General features: G+C 46.8%; 1 protein-coding gene across 1 annotated transcript; it reads left to right on the top strand.

The window, feature by feature from the left end:
* Nucleotides 1–190: 190 nt before the first annotated feature.
* LOC101936803 (heat shock 70 kDa protein 12A-like) lies at nt 191–15,632 on the top strand. Its single transcript, XM_005293058.4, has 4 exons — nt 191–478; nt 7,050–7,274; nt 8,380–8,551; nt 12,025–15,632. Exons 1-4 carry the CDS (start codon nt 191–193, stop codon nt 13,071–13,073), a joined length of 1,734 nt encoding a protein of 577 aa, XP_005293115.2. The 3' UTR covers nt 13,074–15,632.
* Nucleotides 15,633–16,103: the final 471 nt, after the last annotated feature.

Raw genomic sequence — 16,103 nt, 5'->3', positions numbered from 1 at the left:
CCTGCTTGGAGAATTTATTCAGAGAGCCCTGGCTCCCCACCCCACCCCCCACATCGGAGTCTGCAGTGACCACCCAGCCAATTGAAAAGTAGGGGCAGGGTTTCATACTGCCGAGTTAACTGTAAAACTGTTTTACTTTAAGTAGTCTGTTCTAACAAGCTGTGTAGGAGTCTCTCCCTCTCTCAAGTTCATGATCATGGCAAGCAAGTCCTTGTTCATTGTTGCCATTGATTTTGGCACGTCTTACAGTGGCTACTGCTTTTCTCTTGCGACACACACAGATCAAATCCGGCAGATGTTCTGGGGACAGGCGCACGGGCTCATGACTGTGAAGACCCCAACGTGCATCCTCTTCAATGAAAAGCGTGAGTTTAAGAAGTTTGGCTATGATGCCGTCATGAAGTACAACACGCTCCCCTCCAGTGAAGCTCACAAATGGTACTACTTCCACAACTTCAAGATGAAGCTGTACAACAAGGTAAATGCAATCTCTAGGTAAGAGCAGCCAATTCAGAAAAGAGCAGGGAACGTGCTTAATAAGGTTGTCACCTTTCTAAGGGCCAGTAACCAGACCACTGAGACGCCACACCCTGCCTTGCCTCTGCCCCCAAAGGCCCAGCCCTGTCTCTTCCCCCAAGACTCCACCCCTTCACCATCTTTTCCTGAAGCCCCTGCACACCCTGTTCCACCATGAGCCGCCTGGCCCTGGAGGCAGCAGCAGCTGCTGCTGCGCTACCTTCTTCCTTCCACTTAGAGTTGCCAAAGATCCAAAAAAACAGTCATCAGGGCTTGTCAAACGGCACCTAGACACACAAGCTGGCACTCAGACACACAAGCCGGCACTCAGACACACAAGCTGGAACCTGGACTGTCCGGATGAAAACCGAACGGGTGGCAACCCTAGTGCTTAATGGGCTGGAGGGATTGATTTATGAGGGAGGATTAAGAAACGTGTGGAGGTTGGTTAAAGCAGTGGTTCTCAACCAGGAGTACACACATACCCTTTGGGGTACGCAGAGGTCTTCCAGGGGGTACATCAACTCATCTAGCTATTTGCCTAGTTTTACAACAGGCTACATAAAAAGCACTAGTGAAGTCAGTACAAACTAAAATTTGATACCGACAATGACTTGTTTGTACTGCTCTGTCATACGCTGAAATGTAAGTACAAGATTTATATTCCAATCGATTTTGTAATTATATGGTAAAAATGAAAAAGAAAGATTTGTCAGTAACCGTGTGGCTGTGACACTTGTTTATTTTTATGTCTGATTTTATAAGCAAGTAGATTTTAAGTGAGGTGAAACTTGGGGGTACACAAGACAAATCAGACTCCTGAAAGGGGTACAGTAGTCTGGAAAGGTTGAGAGCCACTAGGTTAAGGATAACTTAATAAACTACCTAGAAGTATCTGTGAAGACCAAGGAGGGAGGAGAATTGCTTAAGGTGGCTCAAGGGCTAAACCTAAAGCCTGGTCTGTACTAGGAAATTGAGTCATCACTGAAACATTTGCAGCAGGTCCCCTTCTGAGCTAGTATTGAAAATATTTAAATGCTAATGTAGACAGGACACGGACATTTTCAACATCATATCTGAAAACATGACTGAGACTTACCAACAGTATTGCCCTTATATAAATCCATGGTACGCCCACATCTTGAATGCTGCATACAGATGTGGACTCCTCATCTCAAAAAAGATATACTGGCATTAGAAAAGGTTCAGAGAAGGGAAACTAAAATGATTAGGAGTTTGGAATGGGTCCCATATGAGGAGAGATTAAAGAGGCTAGGACTTTTCAGCTTGGAAAAGAGGAGACTAAGGGGGGATATGATAGAAGTATATAAAATCATAAGTGGTGTGGAGAAAGTGAATAAGGAAAAGTTATTTACTTGTTCCCATAATATAAGAACTAAGGGCCACCAAATGAAATTAATGGGCAGCAGGTTTAAAACAAATAAAAGGAAGTTCTTCTTCACATAGCGCACAGTCGACCTGTGGAACTCCTTGCCTGAGGAGGTTGTGAAGGCTAGGACTATAACAGGGTTTAAAAGAGAACTAGATAAATTTATGGAGGTTAAATCCATTAATGGCTATTAGCCAGGATGGGTGAGGAATGGTGTCCCTGTTTGTCAGAGGGTGGAGATGGATGGCAGGAGAGAGATCACTTGATCATTACCTGTTAGGTTCATTCCCTCTGGGACACCTGGCATTGGCCACTGTTGGTAGACAGGATACTGGGATGGATGGACCTTTGGTCTGACCCAGTATGGCCATTCTTATGTTCCTATGTTCTTAACAGTTATTGTGAAAACAGGCCTATACTGCAGTGTTCAATTTTTTTTTTAATTATTTTTTTTAAGTATGAAGAATGGGTGAGAACTGAAGCCATGGAAGAGAGACATGGATTTTTGCTGAATCTCTTGTGTCTCTGCACATGTGCTGAGAACAGGGCAGGGCAATTTAGGTAGAAGGACTCAGAGACACCTAGAGAAGAGGCAGTTACTAGACATGCTCAGTAGCTGATTCGGAAGCTGTACAGAAAGTTTCCGCTAAGGACAAGCAGATTCCACACATTCACCACAGGAAAACTGAGCCAAGAAACCGAGCTCAAAGTTTTGTTTAAGATGTTATTCAAAAATATGCATAATACAGGTTGCAAATGTATGTGTATGTATTAAATGTGTGTTCACTAAGAAATAACTTGTATGCTGGTTCTTTTTCAGGCTGACTGGCAGCTGTTAAGGTGCTATTCTCTTGCAGTGGGCTTTGGGAATTTTGTGGGTGTGTATAAAAGTTGTGTAAAGTTGCCTTCAGTAATTCAAGAGCATAAGTACCAACCTCAGGACAGACTGTCAGGAAGCAGGGCATAAACCCCAAACTGGCTGTGAGTTCTACACTTCGATTTCACCAGCCTATTTTAACTAACACACCAGTCAGCCAGACTGATTCAGCTGTGTGTTTGTCAGTGTTCAGTTGAGACATGGGGACCTTGGCATGAGCTGGCACCTGGTCTGTCAGCATCACAGTTTGGTTCAGGGGAAATAGTTTGCTCAAATAGCCACATTAATATTCGACTTATGAAGTCATTCACAGATTTGAGGCAGCTGACAGTCATGGGCTTTTTGAGCAACTGCACCTCCTAGACATAGCGTGCAGTGATCTATGTTCCACAGAGTTATTCTGCCTGCTTCTTAGCCCTGGTCTACACTACGAGTTTAGGTCGAATTTAGCAGAGTTAGATCGATTTAACCCTGCACCCGTCCACACGATGAAGCCATTTTTGTCGACTTAAAGGACTCTTAAAATCGATTTCTGTACTCCTCCCCGACGAGGGGATTAGTGCTGAAATCGACATTGCCGGGTTGAATTTGGGGTAGTGTGGACGCAATTCGACAGTATTGGCCTCCGGGAGCTATCCCAGAGTGCTCCACTGTGACCGCTCTAGACAGCACTTCCAACTCAGATGCACTAGCCAGGTACACAGCAAAAGCCCTGGGAACTTTTGAATTTCATTTCCTATTTGGCCAGCGTGGCGAGTTCATCAGCACAGGTGATCATGCAGTCCCAGAATCGCAAAAGAGCTCCAGGATGGACTGAACGTGAGATACTGGATCTGATCGCTGTCTGGGGAGACGAATCCGTGCTATCCGAACTCCGTTCCAAAAGTCAAAATGCCAAAATATTTGAAAAAATCTCCAAGGGCATGACAAAGAGGCAAACGGTCGCTCCGGGTCACAGCCCCAGACATGCTGCTTCTATGATGAGCTGCATGCAATTCTAGGAGGGGTCCCTACCACTACCCACCCCCCCGTCCGTGGACACCTGCAAGGGGGGAGTCTCATGCAACAGGGATGAGGATTTGGGGGACGAGAAAGATGAGGAGGTAGAGGAGGATGAGGATAGCGCACAGCACGCAAGCAGAGAAACCATTCTCCCCAACAGTCAGGAACTGTTTATCACCCTGGAGCCAATACCCTCCCAACCCTCCCAAGGCGGGCTCACGGACCATGAAGCCGGAGAAGGCACCTCTGGTGAGTGTACCTTTGTAAATATAATACATGGTTTAAAAGCAAGCGTGTTTAATGATTAATTTGCCCTGAAGACTTGGGATGCATTCGCGGACAGTACAGCCCCTCCTTTTAAATGGCCAACCCAACGGGTGCTTGGTACAGGAAAGGAGGACACTACTGTTTGAAACCATTCCCACATGTTATGAAGGCTGAAGAAGCTGAAAAACTGTGGCTTACCATGGCTGCCTGCAAGCCAAATTCTGTTGCCCAGCCCTGCGTGTGTGATCTCTCACACCAAACCGGCAGGCCCTCAATATAAGAGGCAAAATGCGACCTTGTACCGAAAGCACATGTGCTATGTAATGTTAACAGCTTGGTTCACCATGAAAAAGAGTCTACCCATTGTTCTCTAAAATGTGTTTTTTTAAATACTACTGTCCCTTTTTTTCCTCCTGGAGCTGCAAATGTTTCAACGCTACCCCTATCATCTCCGTCCCAGAGGCTAGCGCAGATTAGAAGGCAAAAAAAACATACTCACGATGAAATGTTCTCTGAGCTCATGCAGTCCTCCCACACTGAAAGAGCTCAGCAGAATGCATGGAGGCAAACAATGTCAGAGTCCAGGAAAGCAGAAAATGAACGTGAGGACAGGAGGGACGAATGAGATGAGAGGTGGCGGGAGCAAGATGAGAGATGGCACCAGCGCGATGAGTGGAGGCAGGATGCAATGCTGAGGCTACTGGGGGATCAAACTGATATGCTCCAGCGTCTGGTGGAGCTGCAGGAAAGGCTGCAGGAGCACAGACTGCCGCTGCTCCCCCTGTGTAACCGCCCACCCTCCTCCCCAAGTTCCATAGCCTCCTCACCCAGACGCCCAAGAACGCGGGGGGGAGGGGCCATCTGGGCACCCAACCACTCCTCCCCAGAGGACTGCCCAAGCAACAGAAGGCTGGCATTGAATAAGTTTTGAAGTGCAATGTGGCCTTGTCCTTCCCTCCTCCCCTCATCCACCACCCCGCCTGGTGCACCCCTTCCAGGCTACCTTGGCAGTTATCCCCCTATTTGTGCGATGAATTAATAAAGAATGCATGATTTTGAAACAATAATGACTTTATTGCCTCTGCAAGCGGTGATCGAAGGGGGGAGGGCGGTTGGCTTACAGGGAAGTAGAGTGAACCAAGGGGGCGGGTTTTCATCAAGGAGAAACAAACAGAACTGTCATACCGTAGCCTGGCCAGTAATGAAACTGGTTTTCAAAGCTTCTCTGATGAGCATCCTGCTGTACTCTTCTAATCGCCCTGGTGTCTGGCTGTGCGTAATCAGCAGCCAGGCGATTTGCCTCAACCTCCCACCCCACCATAAATGTCTTCCCCTTACTCACACAGATATTGTGGAGCACACAGCAAGCGGCAATAACAATTGGAGTATTGCTTTCGCTGAAGTCTAACCGAGTCAGTAAACTGCGCCAGCTTTTAAATGTCCAAATGCACATTCTACCAGCATTCCGCACTTGCTCAGCCTATAGTTGAACAGCTCCTTACTACTGTCCAGGGTGCCTGTGTACGGCTTTATGAGCCATGGCATTAAGGGGTAGGCTGGGTCCCCAAGGATAACTATAGGCATTTCAACGTCCCCAACAGTTATTTTCTGGTCTGGGAAGTAAGTTCCTTCCTGCAGCTGCTCAAACAGACCAGAGTTCCTGAAGATGCGAGCGTCATGTACCTTTTCCGGCCATCCCATGTTGATGTCGGTGAAACATCCCTTTGATCACGCTGTTGTTGCCTCCTCACCTGCTTTTGCAGGTTCTGGTTCTGCACATACTGCAAGATAATGCGTGAGGTGTTTACAATGCTCACAACAGCAGCGGTGAGCTTAGTGGGCTCCATGTCTGCCGTGGTATGGCTTCTGCAGGAGAGCAGGAGAGCAGGGTTGCAGCGGAAGCGGTGGATGATGATGGATGGCACGAGAATAGATATTTATACTGAACGACGAGAGGACCTGCGAGGTGGATTCATGGCACCAGGAGAGCAGGAGAGCAGAGTTGCAGCGGAAGCGGTGGAGGACAACGGTTAGCACTGCGCACCTTTCCCGAGGAAGAACACATGTTCCTGGGAGCCCGACAGATAACATGGAGAAATTCGCTATTGAGACACGAGCGGGAGAGCAGAGTTGCAGCGGAAGCGGTGGATGACGACGGGATGCCACGAGAATAGATATTTATAAAGAACGACGAGAGGTCCTGCAACGTGTATTCATGGCACCAGGAGAGCAAGAGAGCAGAGTTGCAGCGGAAGCAGTGGTTGGATGACGATGGTTAGCAGTCTTACTGCACCATCTGCTGAAAGCAGTATGGAGTCTGCACGGAAAAAAGGAGCGGAACGATTGTTTGCCGTTGCTCTCACAGAGGGAGGGGCGACTGATGACATCTACCCAAAACCACCCACGACAATGTTTTTGCCCCATTAGGCAGTGGGAGCTCAACCCAGAATTCCATTGGGCAGCAGAGACTGCGGGAACTGTGGGATAGCTACCCACAGTGCAATGCCCCGACAGTTGATGCTAGCCATGGTACTGTGGACACACTCCGCCAACTTAATGCACTTAGTGGGGACACACACAATCGACTGTATAAAATCGCTTCCTAAAAATCAACTTCTATAAGTTCGACCTAATTTCATAGTGTAGACATACCTTAGATTGTAACATCTTTGGGGCAGGGATCATCATTTTGTTCTGTTTGCACAGTACTGAGCACAAAGGGACCCTGGTCCATGACAACGGCTCCTAGGGCACTACTGTACCCCACTGATGAGTGTGTTACAGGTCCTCCTCTGCACTAATCCCCAGAAGCTGAGTGCTTATAGTCCCAGTTACAGAGAAGCTGTTCTTGTGCTTTTGGCTCTGGAGGTCCCCAGTTTAATTCTCGGTGTGTTGGCCGAGCTGGCAGCAGGGAGGGGAGCCTGTAACACACCCAGCAGTGGGTTACGCTACCACAATACAAATAAAAATAATTCATTGTTTTTTTCTCACTTCTAGAAAATCACTTCCAACATGGAACTGGAAGCAGATAATGGGAAGAAGTTTCCAGCCCTAAAAGTATTCTCAGAAAGTCTGCGATACATGAAGGACCATGCTCTGAATACCATACGGGACACCTCATACCAAACTGTCTATGACACTGAGGATGTCACCTGGGTCATCACTGTTCCAGCCATATGGGATGCTTCTGCCAGGCAGTTCATGCGACTGGCCGCTAAAGAGGTAAAGTGAGTAATAGCCTGATCGCCTCTGAGATCCTCTCTGGAATTTTCACTGCACAACAGTGCAGAAGAATTGTTCAACATTTAAACAAACCTTATTTTAAAACTTTGCTGTACCATGGAGTGGGTTGGGGTTGTCAAAGTTAGACTCAGGACTCATAGTTTGTCAGACCACTCTGTTTTATTAGCACAGCGCTCTGCTAATACATTCAGATAATGTGAGCCCCCATGCAAGATTCAAACAGTCTTATTTATACAGCTAAAAGGGTGTGAACTAAAAGGGACAGAGAGAGCAAAATTGTAAAATTTGCAAGGGCACAATACGCATATCCTGCTTCCTTATTAAGTCTTATTGATTTAAGGCTAATGCTTCACCAATTGCCCTTAAGTGGGGCAATTCATTAAGCAGTTAATGTCTGCTTTCCTGCCCCCTGGCTTGTAGCATTTCTACTTGAAGGTACATACAGCATTCTTTAATTCATTCTATTTCTTTAATATAATTCATTTCACTTTCACAGGGTTGAGGATTTTTTTCTACATCCGGTGTTCTCAAGCTGGAGGTCACAGCTGTTCTGCCCTCTCTATACTGCTAAATTAGAGGGGGATCCTGACTAGATCTTGCCTAGACTGGAGAAGTGTTACAGTACAGAAAAGGTTGAGGACCACTCTTTTGCTTGCTACACATTACTACAAGAAGTGACAAAATTATCTACTGGCTGAGAGGCTTCTGTGAATGAGAATAGCATCTGCAGTGAGAGTAGCTGGAACAGAAATGACAGGGGCTAGGGATCCTCATGTGTCATGGCATACACTAATGCCATGGAATCAGATAGAAATTCCCCTCCTAGCACACACACAGTTATAGTATCGCACATAAATTGTCCGTGAGCGTGGAGTGGCGGTTTCACCTCCCTCTGACTCATCTGGCTTTAGTCACAGCTGAGAACAGACGAGATGGAACAGACCATTATTCCTGATAGGCCATCCCAACATTCCTGGGATTAGAAGAACCTGGCCAACATACTGTGCTCATGGTACATCCCAGAAGTGGGAAGCCAGGATCCCATCACCACTCCTGTTCTGATCACTTTCTCTTCTGATTTTAGGCAGGATTCATCAGTGACATGTTTTCTGAGAAGCTCATCATTGCCTTAGAACCAGAGGCTGCCTCAGTCTGGTGCAAGCAGCTCCCACGAGAAGGGTTTGTGGCAGAGGGTGGTGATAGACAAAAGTTTGAAGAGTCACCTGGGACCCAGTACGTCGTCGTTGATTGTGGAGGTAACTTTCCCCCTTAAACAGGTATAATCTCTGCTACGCGCAGAGTTTGTCTATTCAGCAGCCACAGACCCGTCTGGCATAGAGAGCAAGGGACTGAGCTCTATACTGAACTCTGATCCCCCAGGCTGTGCTTGCTCTGGGTTCTTTAATTTTCACCTGAAAGAGCAGACACCTGAGGTTTTGTCTACATCGGGGGAGAGGTTAGTCTGTACTAAGTTGAGTTAGTGTGGATTGAAAAAGCCTGATACATGACGCAAACCCCTGCAGCGCACTAACTCCCTACTTACAGCACATTCTGGAGTCCTCTTTCAAAGTGTACTAAGTCGGATGCAAATTGAGTTGGTTCGATCCACAGCTCTGGGGTCAAGTAGACAAGATGTCCCCTCCGCTGTTTAAAAACTGATGCAGAGCCAGGATCAGCCCATTTGCTCCTGAATCCAAATATATCGGCATTGCTGCCATATTAGTCCAGCAGCCTTACAACATGCTTCAAGCAGCCATGGTGAGATCCTCGATCTCATCATCATCTGGGGAGAAGTGATGGTGCAGGCAGCTCTTGTGGCCAGCTATCACATAAGAAACTGTCCGAGGAGATCTCAAAACACATGGCTGAAAAGGGTCACAACTGCATGCCTGGCAGTGCTGTACAAAAAGCAAACGACTAAGAAAAATGTACAGAGGAACTGAGGATGACAGAAGAAAGTCTGGCACTGCCCATTTGACCTGTCCATTTTAGGAGGAGCTGGACAGGATTTTTAGTTGGCTCGCCACTGCAGAAAGGGGAATGAAAGGAGAGCCCCTTTAAGGGCCTGATCCAAACCCCATTGAAGTCAATAGGATTCTGTTGTCTTCAATTGACTTTGATCAGATCCTAGCAGTGCAAGTTGCTGCCATCAGAGCCACATCACTCCATTGTATCACCAATGGATACACACCCATTTCCTGTTGTGTAGCTTGAATCCATAACCTCCTGCTGTAGGAGCAAGAGTGCTGCCACACAGCTTCTTTAGTTTCTTGCTGTTGTTTTGTGTAACATGTGAACTTAGTGCTGATGACAGACTGACATCCCTGGGAGACAGAAGCCTGTGTTTCTCACAGAACAAATGCAGTATGGGCAGCGGTGTAGGGTTACCATATTTCAACAATCAAAAAAGAGGACGGGAGGAGCCCCGCCCTAGCCCCGCCCCCGTCCTGTCCTAGCCCCGCCCCTGCCCCTTCCACTCCCTCCCACTTCCTGCCTCCTGACTGCCCCCCAGGACTCCACCCCCTCCCTAAGCCTCCCTGCCTCTTCTCCCCTGACTGCCCCCTCCTGAGACCTTCCCCACATCCTAACTGGCCCCCTAGGACCCTACCCCCTACCTGTCCCCTGACTGCCCCAACCCTTATCCACACCCCCACCCCCTGACAGCCCCCCCCAGAACTCCTGACCCATCTAAACCCCTCTGCTCCCTGTCCCCCCCCTCCTGAGACCCCTGCTCCTAACTGCCCTCCAGAACCCCACCCCCTACCTAAGCCTCCCTGTTCCTTATCCCCTAACTGCCCCTTCCTAAGACCCCTCTCCCTAACTGCTCCCCAGGACCCTACCTCCTACCTGTACCCTGACTGCCCAAAACCTTATCCACCCCCCCAGAAAGCCCCCCCGAACTCCCGACCCCCCCCCGCTCCTTGTCCCCTGACTGCCCCCTCCTGGGACCCCTGCTCCTAACTGCCCTCCAGAACCCCACACCCTACCTAAGCCTCCCTGTGCCTTGTCCCCTAACTGCCCCCTCCTGAGACCCCCCCCACCTGTACCCAGACTGCCCAAAACCTTACACCCCCAACCCCCAGACAGCCCCCCCCGAACTCCTGACCCATCCAACCCTCCCCCCTGCTCCCTGTCTCTTGACTACCCCCCCACCCCAGAACCTCCCTGCCGCTTCTCTGGCCCCCGGCCCCCTTACTGTGCTGCAGAGCAGCGCGCTCGGAAGCGGGGGAGGGGAGCAGGGTCGGAGCTCCAGACCGCGAACAGCCCAGCGATCTGTGAATGCAGGGAGGGAGGGGGAGGGAGAGAGAGGAGGGGAGTGGTGTCAAGTTTCAGGAGAGAGGAGGGGGGAAGTGCAGGAAGGGCTCTGGCTCTGGCTGCCGGAGCCCGGGCTGCTTTGTAAGCCGCGCAGACGCTCTGTATGCGGGGGGGAGGAGAGGAAGTCTGGACATTGACAAATTCCCCCTGGACGCTATTTTTAACTCGAAAAAGCCGGACATGTCCGGGGGAATCCGGACGAATGGTAACCCTACAGCGGTGGTGCAAGCTTCCTACAGACAACCTATGCTCAGCATTGTGCCCCAACTTGGCCAGAGAAAGTGGATATCACAAGATGTCAGTTTTCACACCTATTCAGTTCTGACATCTCAGCAGACTACCCAGAAGGGACATAGCATCAACTGGATACTAGACTGAGACCTACCAACTCATTTCCTACAGGCCACTGAACTTCCAGCAGATAGTAGTATCTTGTAGCTATTACCAATTTTGGGCTGAGTTTGTGTAAACTATTTATTAGACACCAACAAGGTGCTTGGTATTGTATCAACTCATCTAGATATTTGCCTAGTTTTACAACAGGCTACATAAAAAGCACAAGCGAAGTCGGTACAAACTAAAATTTCATACAAACAAAATGAAAAAGGAAGGAAGTTTTCAGCAACAATGTGCTGTGACATTTTTGTATTTTTATGTCTGATTTTGTAAGCAAGTAATTTTTAAGTGAGATGAAACTTGGGGTATGCAAGACAAATCAGCCTCTTGAAAGGGGTACAGTAGTCTGGAAAGGTTGAGAACCACTGCTGCATAGTCAGCAAGAGACAGGGAGCAGGGGGGAGGGTTGGATGGGTCAGGAGTTCGGGGGGGGGCTGTCTGGGGGTTGGGGGTGTGCAGTTTTGGGCAGTCAGGGTACAGGTGTGGGGGGGTCTCAGGTGGGGGCAGTTAGGGGACAGGCTCTCTCTACATTAGGGACCTTACAGTGGCACAGCTGTACCGCTACAACTGTGCTGTTGTAAGGTCTCTCGTGTAGCTGCTCTTTGGGCAGGAGAGAGCTCTCCTGCAGGTATAATTAAACTACCCCCAACAAGCGGCATTAGCTATGATGGCAGAAGAGCCTCTCCTGCCGACATAACGCGTCCACACCAGCACTTTTGCCAGTGAAACTTATGTCAATCGGGGGGAGGTTTTTTTCACACCCCTGACTGACAAAAATTATACCAACAAAAGTGGTAGTGTAGACAAAGTCTAAGAATCCTTGAGCATGGAAAGATTATAAGGTAAAGAATGGGCAGCTCTGTATCCCAATTTGCAGAGCACATTTGCCAAGTGTGAGAGATTTTTTTACTTTTGTAAAGCTATGGACTCTTTAGAAAGCAGCCTTTTATTCAGCTAAAGTGAAGGCAATAACTTGCTTTTAAAAATTAACTAATTGTACTCATTTTGGGGTGCTTAGGTGGTACCATAGACATCACAGTACATGAAATCCAAAAGAACCAATCCCTGAAAGAGTTACATAAGGCATCAGGAGGAGGTTGGGGAGGCAACACAGTGGATGAAAACTTCAAAATGTTCCTGAAGGAGATCTTCCAAGATGGAGTATGGGAGGAATATGCACAGAATCACCCAACGGAATGCCATCAAATGATGTACAACTTTGGCCTTCAGAAATGCTCTTCCAGCAGAGACGAGGTCTACATACATTGCTACCACAACCTAACAAAAGTGGCAGAACGCAAGCAAAAAGACATCTCCCTCTTCTTCAAGGGTGTGGAGGGAGCTCTGTGGTGCAATGGGACTATCATGATTACATATGAAAAAATGAAGAGCTTTTTTGCCTACAGTGTCAGACAAACCATTGGCACCTTGCAGGAAATCCTCAGCAAGCCTGAGATGGCCAAGGTCCAATATATTTTACTGGTTGGGGGCTTTGCTTCCAGCATTATCCTGAGGGAGGAGATCTATCAGACCTTTAGGGAGAGGTACCATATCCTGTGTCCACTGGAAGCTCAGGCAGCTATTGCAAAGGGAGCCATTTTGTTTGGGAACAATTCACAAATTGTTGCCTCGAGAATCAGTGCTCTGACATATGGAGTAAAGGTATCTCGGGCATTTGATATTGCTGTCCATGATATACAGAAAAAGAGAGTCTCAAAAGCTGATAATTATGTATATTGCACAGATCTCTTCAATAAGTTGGTGGGAATTGGGGATTTGGTAGAGGTAGATGAGGTTGCCAGTTATACTTTCACTCCCATAGAACCAGATCAGACAAATGTGATTTTTAGTTTCTATTGCACAGAAAAGAAGGATGCAAAGTACATAGATGAGGAAGGGCTGAAAATGCTCGGCTCCTGTACTGTGCCAACACCAAACACAGAGCTGGGGAGAAACCGCCAACTGAGACTGGATATTAAATTTGGGCTAACGGAATTTAAAGCCACAGGTACTGATGTCACGTCTGGTGAAAGTCGGACGGTTATGATAGATTTTTTAACAGTGTAAAGATTCCACAGTTTAAGGACATTTAAGAAGAGCATCAGACTTGGATGATCCAAGGGACTATAGGGCTCAATTAGGAGAACATATGAGCTGTCACAGTGGAATAGCCAAGCAGACCATACAGTCCAGTAACTCACTTCCTGCCACACTAGAACAAACCAGTAGTCTGTCTAGTCTGATAATCCTGCCTCTTCGCAGACTAGTCACCCATTTAGTCTGGTATTCTGCTATTCCTGATTGGACCGATACAATTTGTCTAGTTCAGTATTCTGCCCCCTCCCATGCTAGATTAGACCAATGGTGCAATAGCTAGTTCGGCATCCTGCATGCTACACTACTGGATCTGAACACAGTGGTCCAGATAGTCCAATATAATTACCTATATCCCACTAGATCGGATTTATCGCCATCTAGCCTGGTATCCTGTTTGCTGCCAGACCAGGCCAATGATCTCTCTAGTCCAGTCTTTTTCCTGCAGCTGTATTTTCTTATGCTATTATCTTTTCAGACCTCATTTTCTAAAGACTAAGTTTAATTCTGCTTGCTGTGATTTTACTGTATTATGAAAAATATTCAAATATATTATTGTATTTTTTTAAAGATCAGAGAAAGTGTAAACATGTAATATTTTGCAACTGTGAAATTATGTTAAAGCAATCATAGAATCATAGGACTGGAAGGGATCTTGAGGTGTCATCTAGACCAGTCCCTTGTACTCCTGGCAGGACTAAGTATTATCTTGAATGAAATATCCTAAGTACTAACTAAATATAGGTATATTCAACAGGTTGAAAGACAGAAAACAAACTCTGAACCATCATACAAAATGTTATGAATTTTGGGGCTTTTAGATATGAAATTGTGAGCGTGTGGTGATAATTTAACTATATAATTTAAGCAAATTGGCATCATTAATTGAATAGATATTCATGGGCAGATTGTACCACACAGCCCTGAATAATAATAATGCTGAAAACCCCCTTTGGGGAACTAGCAGTCTCTGTTTAGGGGAGTACATGGACTCAACTGGCTCAGGCTCCTCCATGCACAGGCCAAGCAGTCTGGCTCTAACTAATCTGGTTACTAAGAAAGAGCTACAAGGCTCTGATCCTGCTGTCTGATCTGTGTGAGAAGACCCCTACACCACTTTACTTTAATAGGGCTTTGCATGGACAGAAGGCTCTGCCTACACAGATCCGTTGTAGAATCAGGGCCTAATTGACTATTACTGAGATCCTGTAGTGTACATTTCTATGCTCTTAGAAGTGAAAATTACCATGTGAAAATACAAACTGTTACCTGGGTTCATACATTGTATTAGAATTAGATCTTGGGATATTTTACATTAGATTTCTGTCCTCTGCCCTAGAGTGAGCACTTTAGTTTTACTAGCTGCCCCTGCAGATTAAAAGTGGCATTCGGACAGATCCATTATGGCCTTTTTTCACTACCTTATCCGGTTTCATTCTCCCAACTGCTGAACACTTCCTCAGCCTTCCCCAATGACAAGTGCCCCGGGGCCGGTGAGTTAAGAGTTACACAGAAATATAAAATTGAATATGAAAATGTCAAATAAAAAAAATGTAACACAAAATGGGCAACTTCACCCCCTCTGTGATATTGTGACTTGGGTAGGGCCTCAGATAGAGACAGTAATGTAAAATGGAAAGACCCTCAGGACCCTGTCCTTCCCTCAATGTCTAAAACATATATGGACAGAACAAAGGTTTTCATGACCAAACTGACTGACTTGCAGTGCCTACCACTGTAGCAAACCCTACACAAATGACATGAAATTACCCATGCTGGGAACATCAGTTAAAAACACTGCTGCTGTTGCCACAACCAATATTTGCATCTAGCTAGTAAGGGATCAAAACAGTCAGCCAAAGGTGTTTCACCTCCACCACCTCCTGCCAAAAGACAAAGGTTGTTGTGTTGTGCCCTGGAGCCTGTCACAATGGGCTCTGGCAGAGTCACTCCAAAAGCATTTAAAACAGCTTTATTTTTCTCTTCCCAAATTGGTTAGAGATGATTTATCACAACTAGAAAGTGAAAGCAGACAATTCCTGTAACATAGGGTTGCTTCAGTTAACTGTAAACAGCATCAAAAATGCACTAGGTGCTTTGCTGCCAACTGTCAGAGAATCAGAGAGGGGGAAAAACATGGTTATTTAAGCCCATTCCTAGCCAATACTACATTGCTCCTTGTGGTTTATCTCCCCAATATTTTTCCAGTCCAGTTTCAAATAACCCAAGTGATGTAGAAGACTATTTCACAATCTGCTACATCTCACTGTTAGGAAACAATGGCTTACATTCAGCAGAAATTATCCTTTGCTCAATTTCCTCAACACACATGCTGTTAGGTAAAGAAACAGAAGTGAAAGTTTTTATTTCTCAGAAACCCATGATGGGTGGGGAGGGAAGTCAGCAACAAATAGGATGAGTCTCTATAATTAAGCAAGAAACATATATATGTTCCATTCTATATGCATCCGAAGAAGTGGGCTGTAGTCCACGAAAGCTTATGCTCTAATAAATTTGTTAGTCTCTAAGGTGCCACAAGTACTCCTGTTCTTTTTGCGGATACAGACTAACACGGCTGCTACTCTGAAACCTAATCAAGAAACACTTACTGGCTATTCAGTTTTACACCCCTTGAGTGCCAGGCTCCCAGCACTTTTCTCTTTTAACCACTGGGGACTCCATTAGGTATCCAAGGTACTACAAGGGGCTGGCTGCCTTTCAGTAGATATGAGTTCCCTCTAAATGTCAGGGTAAGGGATCTCAGGAACAGGGCCGGCTCCAGGCACCAGCAAAGAAAGCAGGAGTTTGGGGTGGCCAATGGAAAGGGGCGGCACGTCTGGGTCTTTGTTGGCAATTCGGCAGCGGGTCCGTGAGTCCCTCTCAGAGCGAAGGACCCGCCGCCGAAGTGCTGCCGAAGAATGAAGCAGCGTGGGTGAGCTGCTGCTGAAGTGCTGCAGATCGGGGCTTTATTTTATTTATTTATTTGTTTGTTTATTTATTGCA

The sequence above is a fragment of the Chrysemys picta genome, chromosome 1 (assembly GCF_011386835.1).
Source record: "Chrysemys picta bellii isolate R12L10 chromosome 1, ASM1138683v2, whole genome shotgun sequence".
NCBI lineage: Eukaryota > Metazoa > Chordata > Testudines > Emydidae > Chrysemys > Chrysemys picta.
This window is presented reverse-complemented; position numbering and strand designations above follow the sequence as displayed.